General features: G+C 41.2%; 1 protein-coding gene across 13 annotated transcripts in view; it reads right to left on the bottom strand.

Annotated features, from left to right (window-relative positions):
• GAPVD1 (GTPase activating protein and VPS9 domains 1) overlaps window positions 1–15,785 on the bottom strand; it is a 111,611-nt gene that overhangs the window by 31,155 nt on the left and 64,671 nt on the right. For 7 of the 13 annotated variants that reach the window (XM_054502303.1, XM_054502309.1, XM_054502308.1 and 4 more), the window contains 6 exons: window positions 11,310–11,439; window positions 8,939–9,064; window positions 6,275–6,448; window positions 3,607–3,747; window positions 1,779–1,913; window positions 1,210–1,329 (listed from right to left, as the gene is read on the bottom strand). In XM_054502303.1, coding sequence (XP_054358278.1) covers window positions 1,210–1,329; window positions 1,779–1,913; window positions 3,607–3,747; window positions 6,275–6,448; window positions 8,939–9,064; window positions 11,310–11,439 — 826 coding nt within the window. The remainder of the gene's footprint in view (window positions 1–1,209; window positions 1,330–1,778; window positions 1,914–3,606; window positions 3,748–6,274; window positions 6,449–8,938; window positions 9,065–11,309; window positions 11,440–15,785) is intronic. The other 6 variants (XM_054502306.1, XM_054502311.1, XM_063650327.1 and 3 more) reach the window with 1 other exon arrangement.

The following is a 15,785-nucleotide window of genomic DNA, read 5'->3' as shown; positions in this document are numbered from 1 at the left end:
TGGTTTCGAACAAAAAAAATTGTAAAAATAGAAAAAGTACCTCGCAGAGCGCGGTGGCTCATGCCTGTAATCCCAGCACTTTGGGAGGCCGAGGCGGGCAGATCACCTGAGATTGGGGGTTCCAGACCAGCCTGACCAACATGGAGAAACCCTGTCTCTACTAAAAATACAAAATTAGCCGGGTGTGGTGGCGCATGCCTGTAATCCCAGCTACTTGGGAGGCTGAGGCAGGAGAATCATTTGAACCTGGGAGACAGAGGTTGCGGTGAGCCAAGATTGCGCCATTGCACTCCAGCCTGGGCAACAAGAGCAAAACTCTGTCTCAAAAAAAAAAAAAAAAAAAAGAGAGAGGAAAGGTACCTCACAACCTACCACCCAATATATAAAACCACTGCTAGCATTTTGGTATTTCCAGTACTTACTTCGTGAACAGGTTTTTTTAAAATGTTTTACTGGCGAGGTGTGGTGGCTCACGCCTGTACTCCCAGCACTTTGGGAGGCCGAGGCGGGTGGATCACGAGGTCAGGAGTTTGAGACCAGCCTGGCCAATGTGGTGAAACCCCCCATCTCTACTAAAAATACAAAAATTAGCTGGGCATGGTGGTGGGTGCCTGTAATCCAAGCTACTGGGGAGGCTGAGGCAGGAGAATGGCTTGAACCCAGGAGACCCAAGAGGCGGAGGTGCAGTGAGCCAAGACCATGCCACTGCACTCCAGCCTGGGTGACAGCACAAGACTCCGTCTCAAAAAAAAAACAAAACAGAAGTTTAATTATTTTGTGTGTAAAATTCCACAAAATAAATTCCATGTAGTATGTTCTAGTTTTTTCTCTAAGTCATTTCATATTCCTTAATGCATTTTAAAATAGCTACATAAATTCCAATAAGCGGTTACATCAAAATTATTTAGCCATTCCACTTTTCAATTTTTAAGTTATTTCTAATTTTCTGCCAATACAAAACATTATAAAGAACATCTTTGTGCTAAGGACTTTCTCTATACATGGAATTTTTTCATTATGACTGACACCTAGAAGTGGAACTAACCTGACTAAATTTAGAATGTGAACATTTAAGGCCTTAAATAGATATCGACAAAGTATGTCCCAAAGTGCTATACCAATAGATGCTGTCACCAGCAATGTGTCACAGTGCCAGTTTCAACCACAGATGTGGTCATTTTTTAAGTCATCCTCATTTCCCCCTCTTACCGTGAGTTATTTCATCCATGTCTGGACTAGTGACAGAATCTTTACCCCCAAAATCAGAGCTGCACTCAGATCTCAGGTCTTCAATCTTATTGGGAATATCCTCAGAGGTTGCACTTATGCCTTTAAAAAACAACAGTAAAAAATAAACAGGAAGAAGAACAAAATAACCACACAAAAAGTATATGAAATTTGGAGAAATTGAAACATTCTCGAATTTTGTGTCCCAGTTCTATACATGTGAGTTTAGTATTATATCCTTTACGGTACTACTGCTTAAATATACTTACCTTGCTTTACACAACATAATCAGAATCATACAATTCTAAAGTAGGACAGGCTACTAAGAACAGAAACAGTTGTAGAGAGACTGTTTGCCAATTACTTCAACAGGCTCCATAAAGCCACACATTAAGTTCTCAAAGATTTCAGGTGCAATGGAAATAAGTTTGTTTCCTGGAAATTACTCAGCTCTTAAATATAACATATCTCTTTGTATCAACTTTATAAATGGGAGGGGGTAGGGGGTGAACACCTTCAAATCCCTACTCCTTAAAACAAGACAGACATACCGGACACAACACTGAGGCCTGGTGTGCTGGGGCGGGAACTGACCTCCCTGACATCCGTATCATCAGATGTGCTACCCAGTCCAGAACAGCTCTCCAGTTCTTGTAGACGTTCCTCCTGCTTTAGGTCTGGGGCTTCTAAATAGAAGATAAGAGGTATGTTACATTTGTGATTCTGTTAGCACACCACAATTTCAGCTTTTGAGACCCAGATAAACAAAGCTACCAGGGCATGAATGAAATCAGTGCAAATACATGTGTTAAGTCTGGGCTAGTTAATGCTAGTTAGATTAAGTGTTAAAGAAGTCAAAGTTGTGATTTTCATCCCAATATAAGCCAGTTCACTGTGCACAGATGAAAACGTGGTTCTAGATCACTAATGTCACAGAGTATGCTACTGATAAACATGCGAACTGGACAAGGGAGTATGGAATAGCCTGGTATTAAATCAACCACTTCCTAAAAAGTAACTCCTATGAATACTCAACAGCTGGTGAGCTAATCCTATTGTCCCCAACTGGTCTTCAAACAAGGCTAGCATATCTGAATGTTTTAACATTATAAAACAGGCCAGCTGTGGTAGCTCACACCTGTAATCCCAGCACTTTGGGAGGTCGAGGCCGGCAGATCACCTGAGGTCAGGAGTTCGAGACCAGCATGGCCAACATGGTGAAATCCCATCTCCACTAAAAATACAAAAACTAGCTGGGCGTGGTGGCAGGTGCCTGTAATCCCAGCTACTTGGGAGGCTGAGGCACAAGAATCACTTGAACCCAGGAGGCGGAGGTTGCACTGAGCCGTGATCACACCACTGCACTCCAGCCTGGGTGACAGAGTGAGACTCCAACTCAAAAAAAAAAAAATTATAAAACACATATTAGGATCACTTAATAATTCTTGAACCAAGTAAATCAACAGAATGTAATGCAGATACATAGTTACTTATATTTACATTCTGGTAGTTGACATTTAGTTGATGGCAAAGATGTGTCTTCATAATCAGAAAAAAATGCAATGCATATGAAAAGACAAAGTACAAAACACTTTATATACATTTATAATAACCTGCACAAAAAAAAATCCTCAGGATTACAGAATTTCAATTTCAACGTATTTCAAAAACACATTAAACATGTTTTAGAGAGTCAAGTTCTCCCCTGTGATAAATCTAAATGTGTTTACCAAGCAAGCACTCAGTTTGAACTGTGTTGCTACTCCTATCCTGTCATGAGTTTGTGGGAGATACTAAATTCAGTGACTCACACGGACTCTGATAATTACAGAAAATTGCTTTCAAAATAACTCTACAGAGTCTGAAAGTACCTGCCATCACAGTCTATGCTATCTAACAGAGCATTTTCCCTTGGACAGAAAATGCCCTAAACTAATTTTCCATTTGACATTCTTAGCAATGTGATCACTTCATCTTTGTCAAATGTATAACTGGCTGGGCGCGATGGCTCATGCCTATAATTCCAGCACTTCAGGAGGCCGAGGTGGGCAGATCACCTGAGGTCAGGAGTTCAAGACCAGCCTGGCCAACATGGTGAAACCCCATCTCTCTAAAAATACAAAAATTACCCGGCATGGTGGGGCATGTCTGTAATCCCAGCTACTCAGGAGGCTGAGGCGAGAAGATTGCTTGAACCCAGGAGGCAGAGGTTACAGTAAGTTGGGATCGCGCCACTGCACTCCAGCCTGGGTGAAAGAGCTCCATTAAAAAAAAAAAAAGTGTATTTGACAAAATATACATAATACAGAAGTTGGGATACCTTGCATTTAATTAAAACTTCTGTGTAAATGAAAAAGCAAGCAATGATAGCACACTAACCTGAGTCACTCGGCAATACCTCTACACTCCAAGCTTCGCTTGTTGTCTCTGATATGGTAGAACCAGTGCAGGGGTCAAGAAGCACTGACCCTGAACCTGGGAGGCACAGCAAACTGCCTAACATGTTCTCTGCTGCAGCACCTGTATAACCAGTGGGAAGCAAAGGGTTAACAAAGATCCTGGTGGAAAGTGCAGTGATAGTGGAGAAAAGCCAAACGTAAGCTAACAAAATCTCTTGGCTGGGCGCGGTGGCTCACACCTGTAATCCCAGCACTTTGGGAGGCTGAGGCAGGCAGATCTCTTGAGGCCAGGAGTTAAAGACCAGCCTGAACATGGTGAAACCCCGTCTCTACTAAAAATACAAAAATTAGCCAGGTGTGGTGGTGTGCACCGGTAGTCTCAGCTACTTGGGAAGCTGAGGCACAAGAACCCGGGAGGCAGAGGTTGCAGGGGGTGCAGAGATTGCAGTGAGCCGAGGTCATGCCATTGCCCTCCAACCTGGTCAATGTGAGTGAGACCCTGTCTCAAAAATAAAAATGGCCATGTCATTTTGGGACTTTGTCTCAAAAAAAAACAAAAAAAACAAAAAAAAACACCAAACTCCTCTCTACCTACAAGAAAGAGGCCAAGGTAAGATAACTTCAATCAAGCATACCACTAAAAATACAAAGTTCCTACTTTGGTCACAATGGCACAATACCCTTTTCACCAGTTTCCTCCAGTTCACCTTTGACTCTCCATAGAGAAAACACACATCATTAAGTCAAGTAATTTCAACAGCTTTAGCTTTGATTTTTCAGCAAATTTTTACAGGGGTCCTTAATATCGTTCTAAAATGTATAGCCCTACAAGGATTAAAAACACTGAGAGCTTCACCACAGAATGTTATGCTGGCCGAATATTTTTTCTTCCAGCATATTAGTCACTATTCAGGGCAATAAAATATATTAATAGGAAAATACACATCTTCATAGCACTCACTCAACTGCAAATACAGCTTATTGTGCAAAGACAGCTAACTGTCAAGAACAATACTACTTTGGCATCTGGAAAAAAGTAATGCAAAACCAATTAAGAAATCTATTTACACTATTTAAAAATACAAATCAAAAGTATTAAACATTATTATACGTCTGTGTTAAAAACACTCAAGTTCAAAAGGCTTCACTACTTTGGATTAAACCTAATAAAAGAATAATTCTACTTCAGGGCATGAAAAAAAATTGGAAAAAAAGTTACTAATAAAAGTTACCTTTTAAAGATACATCATAAAATAATTACAAATAAAATAACGTCTGGAACTTGCCTAAACATAATGAGGGGAGAGAAGAGGGTAGTGGGTAGGAGAACAGATGAAACAAAGCTGGCCATGAGGGTCTAACTCCTGAAGGTGAGTGATGGGTACACTGGGTTCATGATACCACCATCTCTTGTATTTGTTTAAAATGTTCCATGATTTAGGCTGGGAGCAATGGCTCACGACTCTAATTTCAGTACTTTGGGAGGCCGAGGCGGATGGATCACTTGAGGTCAGGAGTTCGAGACCAGCCTGGCCAATATGGTGAAACCCCATCTCTACTAAAAATACAAAAATTATCTGAGTGTGGTGGTGGGCACCTGCAGTCCCAGCTACTCAGGAGGCTGAGGCAGGAGAATCACTTAAACCAGGGAGGCAGAGGTTGCAGTGAGCTGAGATCACACCACTGCAACTCCAGCCTGGGCGACAGAGTGAGACTCCATCTCAAATTAAAAAAAAAAAAAAAACCTATTTGTTACTATGCTCACTACCTGGGTGGCAAAATCATTTGTACACCAAACCCCAGCAACATACAATTTGCTCTAACAATTTCCCATGTAACAAATCGGCACATGTACCCCCTGAACCTAAAATAAAAGTTGAAGAAAAATAAACAAACATATCAATAAATTTTCCATGATTTAAAAACAAAATGAAGATGAGGGTTACAAGACTATATATCTTTCAGAACTCATAAAACAGTATCCAAAAAAGAGTGAATTTTAGTGTATGTACATAGCACCTGAATAAACTTCACATTAAAAAAAAAAAAGAAGAAGAAGGCAGGAGGATCGCTTGAGCTCATTAGTTCAAGACCAGCCTGGGCAACAAAGCGAAATCCTGTCTCTATTTAAAAATAAATAAAAATTTTAAAAGAAGAAAAAGAAAAACTGGTTACCCTTAGGAACTGAATTAACCCTTCCAGAATTGAATTCATTTTTTTAGAAAACAGCAGTATCATATTGTTGTGAAAGATTTTATGGCTATAATCTATAAGAATTTTCATCTTAAGGTTAGGTGTTTGGCTACAAACAGAGAATATACTAATTAGAGACAGACTAAGAACTTATACTATGCCCTGGAAACAATACTTGACCAGAAGCTAATTCAAAAAACTGGTTTTTCTTTTTTTTTTGGGCAGCAGGGAGGAGGATGGGTAAGGGGTGGGATTAAATGTAGAAAGGAAAAACACTACTTATATTTAAGTAAAGAAAAAAGTACCAAATGTCTTGTTCCATACAGTTATAACAGTTTCCCAGATGGTGCTAACACACACAATGTTTGTCAGGGCATTGGTGCTCCCTCCCATGAAAGGTTGGTGGATTTGAATAACTAAACCGTGATATTTCAGAGACATTAAATGGCAGTTACCTGCAATTTCTTGCAAGCGATCTTCATCAATATTAGGGTCAAAGTCACTTCCCAAGACGTCTGTACTCCAGGTCTCACTCACTGTTTCTGATATGTCCCTATCATCTGTTAATCCCATCATGTCACGAATTTCAAACTTCCTTAGCTTATCATCAAGGTTATCCTGCGTTGTAGCTATCAAAAATAAAATTAAGCACTTTAAAAATAGTAGCACAGCTATGACTTTTTAATCAACTTTAAAGAATTTTATCTCCATGTTGGTCAGGCTGGTCTTGAACTCCCAATCTCAGGTGATCCGCCTGCCTCAGCCTCCCAAAGTGCTGGGATTACAGGCGTGAGCCACTGTGCCTGGCCTATCAATTCACTTCTTAATCTAGCATTTTGCATATGCCAACCACCTATCTCAGAATCTCCCAGGAAGCTTGCTAAAGAGGTGATACTTGTTCAGCTTCTTTCATAAGCTCATATGAAAGTTCCTCCTCCACTTAAGCAATGGCCTCCAGTGGATAACTGAAGCTTCAGATCATACCAAATCCTATATATTCCATGCTGTTTTCATCTGATAAGCAGTGACTAATAGGCAGGTAGTATATATATGGATACACTGAACTAAGGAATGATTCATGTCCTGGATGTGATAGAGTGAGACTGTGCGAGAGTTCATCACATTACTCAGAATGGCACAGAATTTAAAGCTTATGAATTATTTCTGGAATTTTCCATTTAATATTTTTGCACCAAGTTTGTCCATGGGTAACTGAAGTCATGGAAGGTGAAACCATGGGTAAGGAGGTACTACTTTATTATTTGAGTTTCCTCTGCTGTTTGCAACAAACTTAATCCTAATTAATACACTGATAAACCAATCCAGTAAAATACGGCATTACTTTTTTCAAGCCACATACAATCCAATGACAATACTCTTTTTCTTTCTAAAAATTGACTTCTTTTCTAGAAGTAAGACTTGGGAAACGGAATTTTTAAAAAGCTAACCAGGTAATTCTTATGCATGCTAAAATCACTGTGTCAAACCCAGTTGAGGGCATCATCTTTTTTTTTTTTTTTTTTGAGATGGAGTCTCACTCTGTCACCCAGGCTGGAGTGCAGTGGCGCGATCTCAGCTCACTGCAAGCTCTGCCTCCCGGGTTCACGCCATTCTCCTGCCTCAGCCTCCTGAGTAGCTGGGACTACAGGTGTCTGCCAACACGCTCAGCTAATTTTTTATATTTTTAGTAGAGACAGGATTTCACCGTGTTAGCCAGGATGGTCTCGATCTCCTGACCTCGTGATCCGCCCGTCTCGACCTCCCAAAGTGCTGGGGATTACAGGCATGAGCCACTGCACCCGGCCCATCTTTTTTTTTCAGTCGGAGTCTCACTCTGTCACCCAGGCTAGAGTGCAGTGGCGCAATCTCAGCTCACTGCAACCCCTGCCTCCCAGGTTCAAGCAATTCTCATGCCTCAGCCTTCTGAGTAGCTGGGATTACAGGTGCTCACCACCTCACCTGGCTAATTTTTGTATTTTTGGTAGAGATGGGGTTTCATTATGTTGGCCAGACTGGTCTCAAATTCCTGACCTCAAGTAATCTACCTGCCTCAGCCTCCCAAAGTGCTGGGATCACAGGCGCGAGCCACTGTACTGGCCAAGGGCATCATCTTAAATGAACAAATCCAAAAAACTCTTCCAACTTAATCTTCCTAAGGCACCTCACTTCCTCATCCTCACTGAACCAAAAGCCTTCAGTGGCTTCCAGCTTACTACTAAAATACTGACATCCTTCTTTCCACAACAGGGATCCACCTACTCTTTAATCCTGACCTCACTCTATTTCCCTAACTGACACCTGAAAAAGTACTATGGCTTCCCACCTCTTTGACTTGCTTATGCTTGTCCTTCCCCTAGAATGACCTATCTCCAACTTCTGCCAAGGAATGCCAGCCAGCCCTTAAGGCTAATATTTTCTTCCAATAAACTTTCCCTATAGTTTCTTTTTTTTTTGAGACGGAGTTTCGCTCTTTTTGCCCAGGCTGTTGTGCAATGGCACGATCTCGGCTCACCGCAACCTCCGCCTCCTGGGTTCAAGTGATTCTCCTGTCTCAGCCTCCCGAGTAGCTGGAATTATAGGCATGCGCCACCACCCCGGCTAATTTTGTATTTTCAGTAGAGACGGGGTTTCTCCATGTTGGTCAGGCTGGTCTTGAACTTCCGACCTCAGGTGATCCACCCGCCTCAGCCACCCAAAGTGCTGGGATTACAGGTGTGAGCCACCGCGCCCGGCAGCTTTCCCTATATTTTCAACCACATGTATCTCTCACTCAGAACTGCCAAATACTTTTATGATACTTTAAATCAATTGTGTACTATTCTTTCCCTATTCTAAGTTCCTTGAGCCTTGAGTATTTACGTTGTATCCCTAAAATATTACAGAATTAAAATATCAAATATTACTGAATTTCAAGTAATTTATATTAATTTATTAAGCCTAAACAATCCACTTACCAACTAAATACATTTTGAAGAACTGAAGGAATGATGAATAAATGTTAAGTTTAATGGTGATTTAATCTCTAACTGAACCAAGCCAACTTAATGAAAACACACTGTTCATCTTGCAATCAGGTAAATTCTTTGCTACTTAGGCAACTGTGTTCAACTTCACTTTACCTTGCTCATGTTCTAACAGCTGTAGAGCTTCAACTCCATTACTGCCAGAAGGTCCTGCTCCAAGTTCTGACACAGACTCTCCTTCTAGGTCTAGGGAGGACACTGAATTGGAGCGATTTGAAGGACCTAGAGAAATGTTTATAGCGTGAGCAATCTTTTTAAAACAGTCATGAGCCACCACACAATTTTTCATGCCTTGATAAAAGACTAACAACTGATTAAAGTGTTTTTAATACTTTTTATACCTTAAAGAAACACATGCCCTTTGAGAAATTCTGCTTCTAGGAATTTATCCTAAGGTGCTAATAACAAATTAATCTGCTGGGTGCAATGCCTCATGCCTGTAATCCCAGCACTTTGGGAGGCTGAGGTGGACGTATCATGAGGTCAGGAGATCGAGACCATCCTGGCTAACCCAGGTGAAACCCAGTCTGTACTAAAAATATAAAAAATTAGATGGGCGTGGTGGCAGGCACCTGTAGACCCAGATACTCGGGAGGCTGAGGCAGGAGAATGGCATGAACCCGGGAGGCAGAGCTTGCAGTGGGCCGAGATTGCGCAACTGCACTCCAGCCTGGGCGACAGAGCGAGACTCCGTCTCAAAAAACAAAACAAAACACAACACAACAAAACAAAAAATATAAAAATTAGCCAGCCTGGTGGCACATGCCTGTAATCTCAGCTACTTAGGAGGCTGAGGCAGGGGAATTGCTTGAACCTGGGAGGCAAAGGTTGCAGTGAGCTGAGATCGCGCCATTACACTCCAGCCTGGGCAACAAAAGTGAGACTCCATCTCAAAAAATAATAATAATAATTAATCTAAAGTTGCTTGTTATAGACCTTCTTTTTTTTTTTTTTTTTTTTTTAGAGAGAGAGTCTCGCTCGCTCTATCATCCAAGCTGGAATGCAGTGGCACCATCTTGGCTCACTGCAACCTCCGCCTCCTGGGTTCAAGCAATTCTCCTGCCTCAGTCTCCCGAGTAGCTGGGACTACAGGCACACGCTGCCACACCCGGCTAATTTTTTGTATTTTAGTAGAGACGGGGTTTCACCGTGTTGCCCAGGCTGGTCTCGAACTCCTGAGCTCAGTGAATCTGCCCGCCTCGGCATCCCAAAGTGCTGGGATTACAGGCATGAGCCACCTCGCCCAGCCCAGAAGTTATTACGTCCGAAAAGTGGAAGCAATCTACAGATTTAATCACAGAAGAAAGTTGAAAAAAATTATGATATGCCCACGTGAGTTAAGGAAAACAGCCATAAAAACCATGTTATTTAAGAATGTTAAATTACAAAGGGAAATGTTAATGCCATATTACTAAATTACAAAAGGTTACAAAACAGGATAAACATATTTTGCTGTGAATAATCTAAAACATCAACTGCTATTAACAAAATTTTGAGATTATAGGTGATTCTATTTCTCTATTTTGTAGAATGAATATACATTACGTATGTCATTTTTTTGGAAAAGTCAGATTAAAATGTGAAGTTATTATATTTCAGGTTTCTTTTTAAATGTCAGTAAATTTGAACTATTGTTTTAAAAAAAAAAACTGGGGTCGGGCGCGGTGGCTCACGCCTGTAATCCCAGCACTTTGGGAGGCTGAGGCGGGCGGATCACGAGGTCAGGAGATTGAGACCATCCTGGCTAACACGGTGAAACCCCGTCTCTACTAAAAATACAAAAAATTAGCCAGGCGTGGTGGCGGGGGCCTGTAGTCCCAACTACACAGGAGGCTGAGGCAGGAGAATGGCGTGAACCCGGGAGGCAGAGCTTGCAGTGAGCCGAGATTGCGCCACTGCACTCCAGCCTGAGCAACAAACGAGACTCTGTCTCAAAAAAAAAAAAAAAAAAAAAAAAAAAATTGGTACTAGTAGGCAAAATGACATATTCTCATTTCACAATCTTGGCTTTGAATTTTCTTTTTAATACCTATTTCCATTGTCTCCTGCTTCATAAAGGTATGTGTGAGTGTGAGTAAAGGAATACAGAACAATTAAGAGTATATGCAACATCTTGAAATACTAGTAAGTCAATTTTTTCCCATTTAGACATGCATGATATCCTTCTAAAGGAGCTCTATAAGCTTTGGTATATATTAATACTGCAGAAACAAAACTTGCTGTTATTCTATTTAAGTCTGAATAAAGACATATCTTCTCCATTTTATATGACCAAAGGCATCTTGCAATTTTAATTTTAATCAGGAAACAATCTTTACAGCCAACTGTTCAAGCACATTAGAGGAAATCTTCATTAGTCTCCTCAGTGAGAGGCACAGATGGTATAATAATTTATAAGCTCCTTTAAAAAACACAAAACAAACTATTAATTGAATCACACAACTCCTTGAATGAAGTAACCCTTCACCTTCAGATATTCCTTCCAGATTATCACTGCAGAGGGAAAAGCGCAAGGTTTTATCAGGTTTACCATGGAGTTTGTTTTCATCAACAGGGACATCTCCTTGTCCTCCATCCGAAAGCTGCATGTTTAGGACCTAAAAAATAAAATGTCAATTTTGGTTTATCAACGGAAAGATTACTGATAAGGAAACAAACCACAGCAAATGCATATTTAACTCCTTAATCTTAAATTATCAATTTTTAACTACAAACCTATTTAGAAGGTCTGTCAAGCTTTTAAATACCTGTGGAATAAAAGTATATAAATTAAAGCAGCTGAAGCTATCCCTTTCCATTACCCTACGAGTGTCACAGATTGAACAGGCAACCAGACTACCAGATGAGTAGTGGTGAGAATTATACAAATCAGAAGTCTTTGGTGTCAGCACGCTGGTCCTTCTAATTCTGTCATGTGTCAACTATGTAACCTTGGATAGGCAAGTTATTGAAATTCTCTAAGCCTCAGTTTCTTCATCTATAAAATGGTGACAGTAACAGTATGTATGCCATGTAATTGCTAAGAATTAAGTAAAAAGATGCACGTAAAACAGTTGTCATGTCACATATTAAATTTGCAAAATTTAAAGAAAGTAAATAAACAAGGCTGGGCGCAGTGGCTCATGCCTGTAATCTCAGCACTTTGGGAGGCCAAGGCAGGCAGATCACGAGGTCAGGAGATTGAGACCATGCTGGCTAACATGGTGAAACCCCATCTCTACTAAAACTACAAAAAAAATTAGCTGGGCGTGGTGGCGGGCGCCTGTAGTCCCAGCTACTCAGGAGGCTGAGGCAGAAGAATGGCGTGAACCTGGGAGGCGGAGCTTGCAGTGAGCCGAGATCGTGCCACTGCACTCCAGCCTGGGCGATACAGTGAGACGCCATCTCAAAAAAATAAAAATAAAAAATAAATAAATAAACAAAATTTTTAAACATACTAAATTTGCAAAATTTAAATAAAATTTAAAGTAAATAAACAAAAGTAAATTCAACTAGAAGAAAACATGTAATCATATTGTTTTGTAGGCATCAAGATTTAATCCATCTAGTTTGAACGTCCACTTGATCACAACATACATACAGGGCCACAAAAGTCCATACCAGAAACTGAAGTATGACTTCACAGACATCTCCAAGCTTAGATTGATGGCCTTTTTATAATGCTTTCTATTTGCCAGATGACTTCCAAATAACATAATTACATCTCACTACTCCCTACAAGCCTCACAACTCAGCTTTGTGTGTATATCTCCACCTTAATGAAGAATTGAGTGCTTTGTTGAAAGTCACATAGCATGTTTTAGGTACACCTTGGACTTGAACTCAGAGGCCTTGGCTCCCTTGGCTGTTGCTGAAATATGAAGGAAGAATAGTACCCTCATTTACAAAGAAAAAAACTTACCACAAAAAATGAAAAATATGTGAGGCGATACATATTATTTAGCTTGATTTAGCCATTCCACAGTGTATATCAAAACATGTATACCATAAACAGATACAATTTTGTCAGCTAAAAGAATAATTTTTAAACAGAAAAAAAAACCATTCTTGGTTGCTGTTTTGGCTCTGAGTAAATTAAAGGTTTTGAAATGGTTTTACACATTTACACATGATGCCTTTAAATACAGGTTTTTTGGCTGGGAGTGGTGGCGGCTCATGCCTGTAACCCCAGCGCTCTGGGAGGTCGAGGCCGGCGGATCACCTGAGGTCAGGAGTTCAACCTGGGCAACATGGCAAAATCCCATCTCTACTAAAAATACAAAATTAACCAGGCATGGTGGCATGCGCCTGTAATTCCAGCTACTTGGGAGGCTGAGACAGGAGAATCGCTTGAACCCGGGAGGTGGAGGTTGCAATGAGCTGAGATTGCACCACTGCACTCCAGCCTGGGTGACAGAGCAAGACTCCATCCCCAAAAAAAAAATTTTTTTTCCCTATTTGCTTGAAATTAATAGACATAGGCCGGGCGTTGTGGCACGCACCTGTAATCCCAGCTACTCAGGAGGCTGGAGAATCACTTGAACCTGGGAAGTGGAGGTTGCAGTGAGCTGTGATTGCACCACTGCACTCCAGCCCGGGTGACAGAGGGAGATTCCATCTCAAAAAAAAAAGTAAATACACACAAAATTTTATTTATTAAAAAAATTTTTTTAAGATGGAGCTCATTCTGTCGCCCAGGCTGGAGTGCAGTGGTGCAATCATGGCTAACCACAGCCTTGAACAGGCAATCCTCCTGCTTTAGCCTCCTGAGTAGCTGGGACTGCAGGTACACACCACCAAGCCCAGCTAATTTTTTTTTATTTTTAGTTTTTCTTCTTATTATTATTATTATATTTTTGAGACAGAGTCTCACTGTGTCACCTAGGCTGGCATGCAAAGGCATGATCTTGACTCACTACCACCTCCGCCTCCCAGGTTCAAGCGATTCTCCTGTCTCAGCCTCCCAAGTAGCTGGGATTACAGGCGTGTGCCACCACACCCGGCTAATTTTTGTATTTTCAGTAAAGATGGGGTTTCACCATGTTGGCCAGACTGGTCTCAAACTCCTGACCTCAAGTGATCTGCCTGCTTCAGCCTCCCAAAGTGCTGGGATTACAGGCGTGAGCCACTGCGCCTGGCCTATTTATTATTAAGACAGGGTCTCGCCAAGTTGCCCAGGCTGGTCTTGAAGTCCTGGACTCAAGGATCCTCCCGCCTCAGCCTCCCAAAGCGCTGGGATTACAGGTGTGAGCCACCATCCCTGGCAATTTTTTTATTTTTGTAGAGACAAGGTCTTACTATGTTGCCCAGGCTGGTCTCGAACTCCTGGTTTCAAGCAATCCTCTCACCTCAGCCTCCCAAAGTAATGGGATTACAGGCATGAGCCACCATAACTGGCCAACATAAATATTTTAAATTTTTTATCTTTAAGATAACTTAAACTATTCACCATAGTGAGTGACGTGAAACTAAAACATCAGGAGAAAAATCATTTCAAGGTCTGGAGATTCATGTGAATTAACAGAAAAGGGATTATATAACACAATGAAGACATTTTTCCAAATCATATCCAAAGGCAAGCAATTTTGAGACGCCATACAGAAAGCCACTGTACAAAGTTAGTCACACTGGAGTATAAAATACAAAATACACACTGGAGTATAAAATACAAAATACACACTGGAGTATAAAATACAAAAATCTAATTTCATGCTTCTAAATCAGAGCATCTGCAAACTCTAGATTAAACTAAAACCACAGAATCTGAGTGCTAAAAAAAACTTTAGCTGGCCACAGTGGCTCACGCCTCTAATCCTAACACTTTGGGAGGCTGAGGCGGGCAGATCACCTGAGGTCAGGAGTTTGAGAGCAACCTGGCCAACATAAAGTGAAACCGTGTCTCTACTAAAAATACAAAAATTAGCTGGGCATAGTGGCACATGCCTGTGGTCCCAGCTACTAGGGAAGCTGAGGCAGGAGAATCACTTGAACAGGGGAGGCGGAGGCTGCAGTGAGAGCAGCCTCCCAAAGTGCTGGGTGTATCTTCTTAATGACTATTTATCAACATATAATGTCTTTGTCTTTTGTAACCTTTCTGCTCCTGAGACTAGATAATCTCAATTGATCCATCTTCAAGTTCACTGATTTTTCTGCCTGTACAAATCTGCTGTTGAACCCCTCTAGTGTATCTTTCATTCCAGTTATTATACTTTTCAACTCCAGAATTTCTATAGTTCCTTCTGTAATTTCTACCTCTTTATTGATATCTTCTATTTGGTGAGACCTTGTTCTCTTGGTTTTCTTCAGTTCTTTGTCCATGGTTTCCATAGCTCTTTGAGTATATTAAAAAAAAAAATTGATTTAAAGTCTTGAGTAAGTCCAATGTCTGTGCTTCATCAAGGCCATTTTCTTTCTTTTCTTTTCTTTTTCTTTTTTTTTTTTGGTTTTTTGAGACAGAGTTTCGCTCTTGTTGCCCTGGCTGGAGTACAACGGCACAATCTCAGCTCACCATAACCTCTACATCCCAAGTTCAAGTGATTCTCCTACCTCAGCCTCCCGAGTAACTGGGATTACAGGCATGTGTCACCAGGCCTGGCTAATTTTGTATTTTTAGTAGAGACAGGGTTTCTCCATGTTGCTCAGGCTGGTCTCAAACTCCCAACTTCAGGTGATCTGCCTACCTCAGCCTCCCAAAGTGCTGGGATTACAGGCGTGAGCCACCGCCCGGCCATCAAGGACATTTTCTTTTTTTTTTTTTTTTTTTTTTTTTTGAGACAGAGTCTCGCTGTATTGCCCAGGTTAGAGTGCAGTGGCGCAATCTTGGCTCACTGCAACCTCCGCCTCCCAGGTTCAAGCGATTCTCCTGCCTCAGCCTCCTGAGTAGCTGATGTTACAGGTGCACACCACCACGCCTGGCTAATTTTTGTATTTTTAGTCGAGATGGGGTTTCACCATGTTGGTCAGG

Source organism: Pongo pygmaeus, chromosome 13 (genome assembly GCF_028885625.2).
Source record: "Pongo pygmaeus isolate AG05252 chromosome 13, NHGRI_mPonPyg2-v2.0_pri, whole genome shotgun sequence".
NCBI classification, from domain to species: Eukaryota; Metazoa; Chordata; class Mammalia; order Primates; family Hominidae; genus Pongo; species Pongo pygmaeus.
The sequence above is the reverse complement of the archived record's forward strand: the minus strand, read 5'-3'. Positions and strand labels throughout refer to the sequence as shown.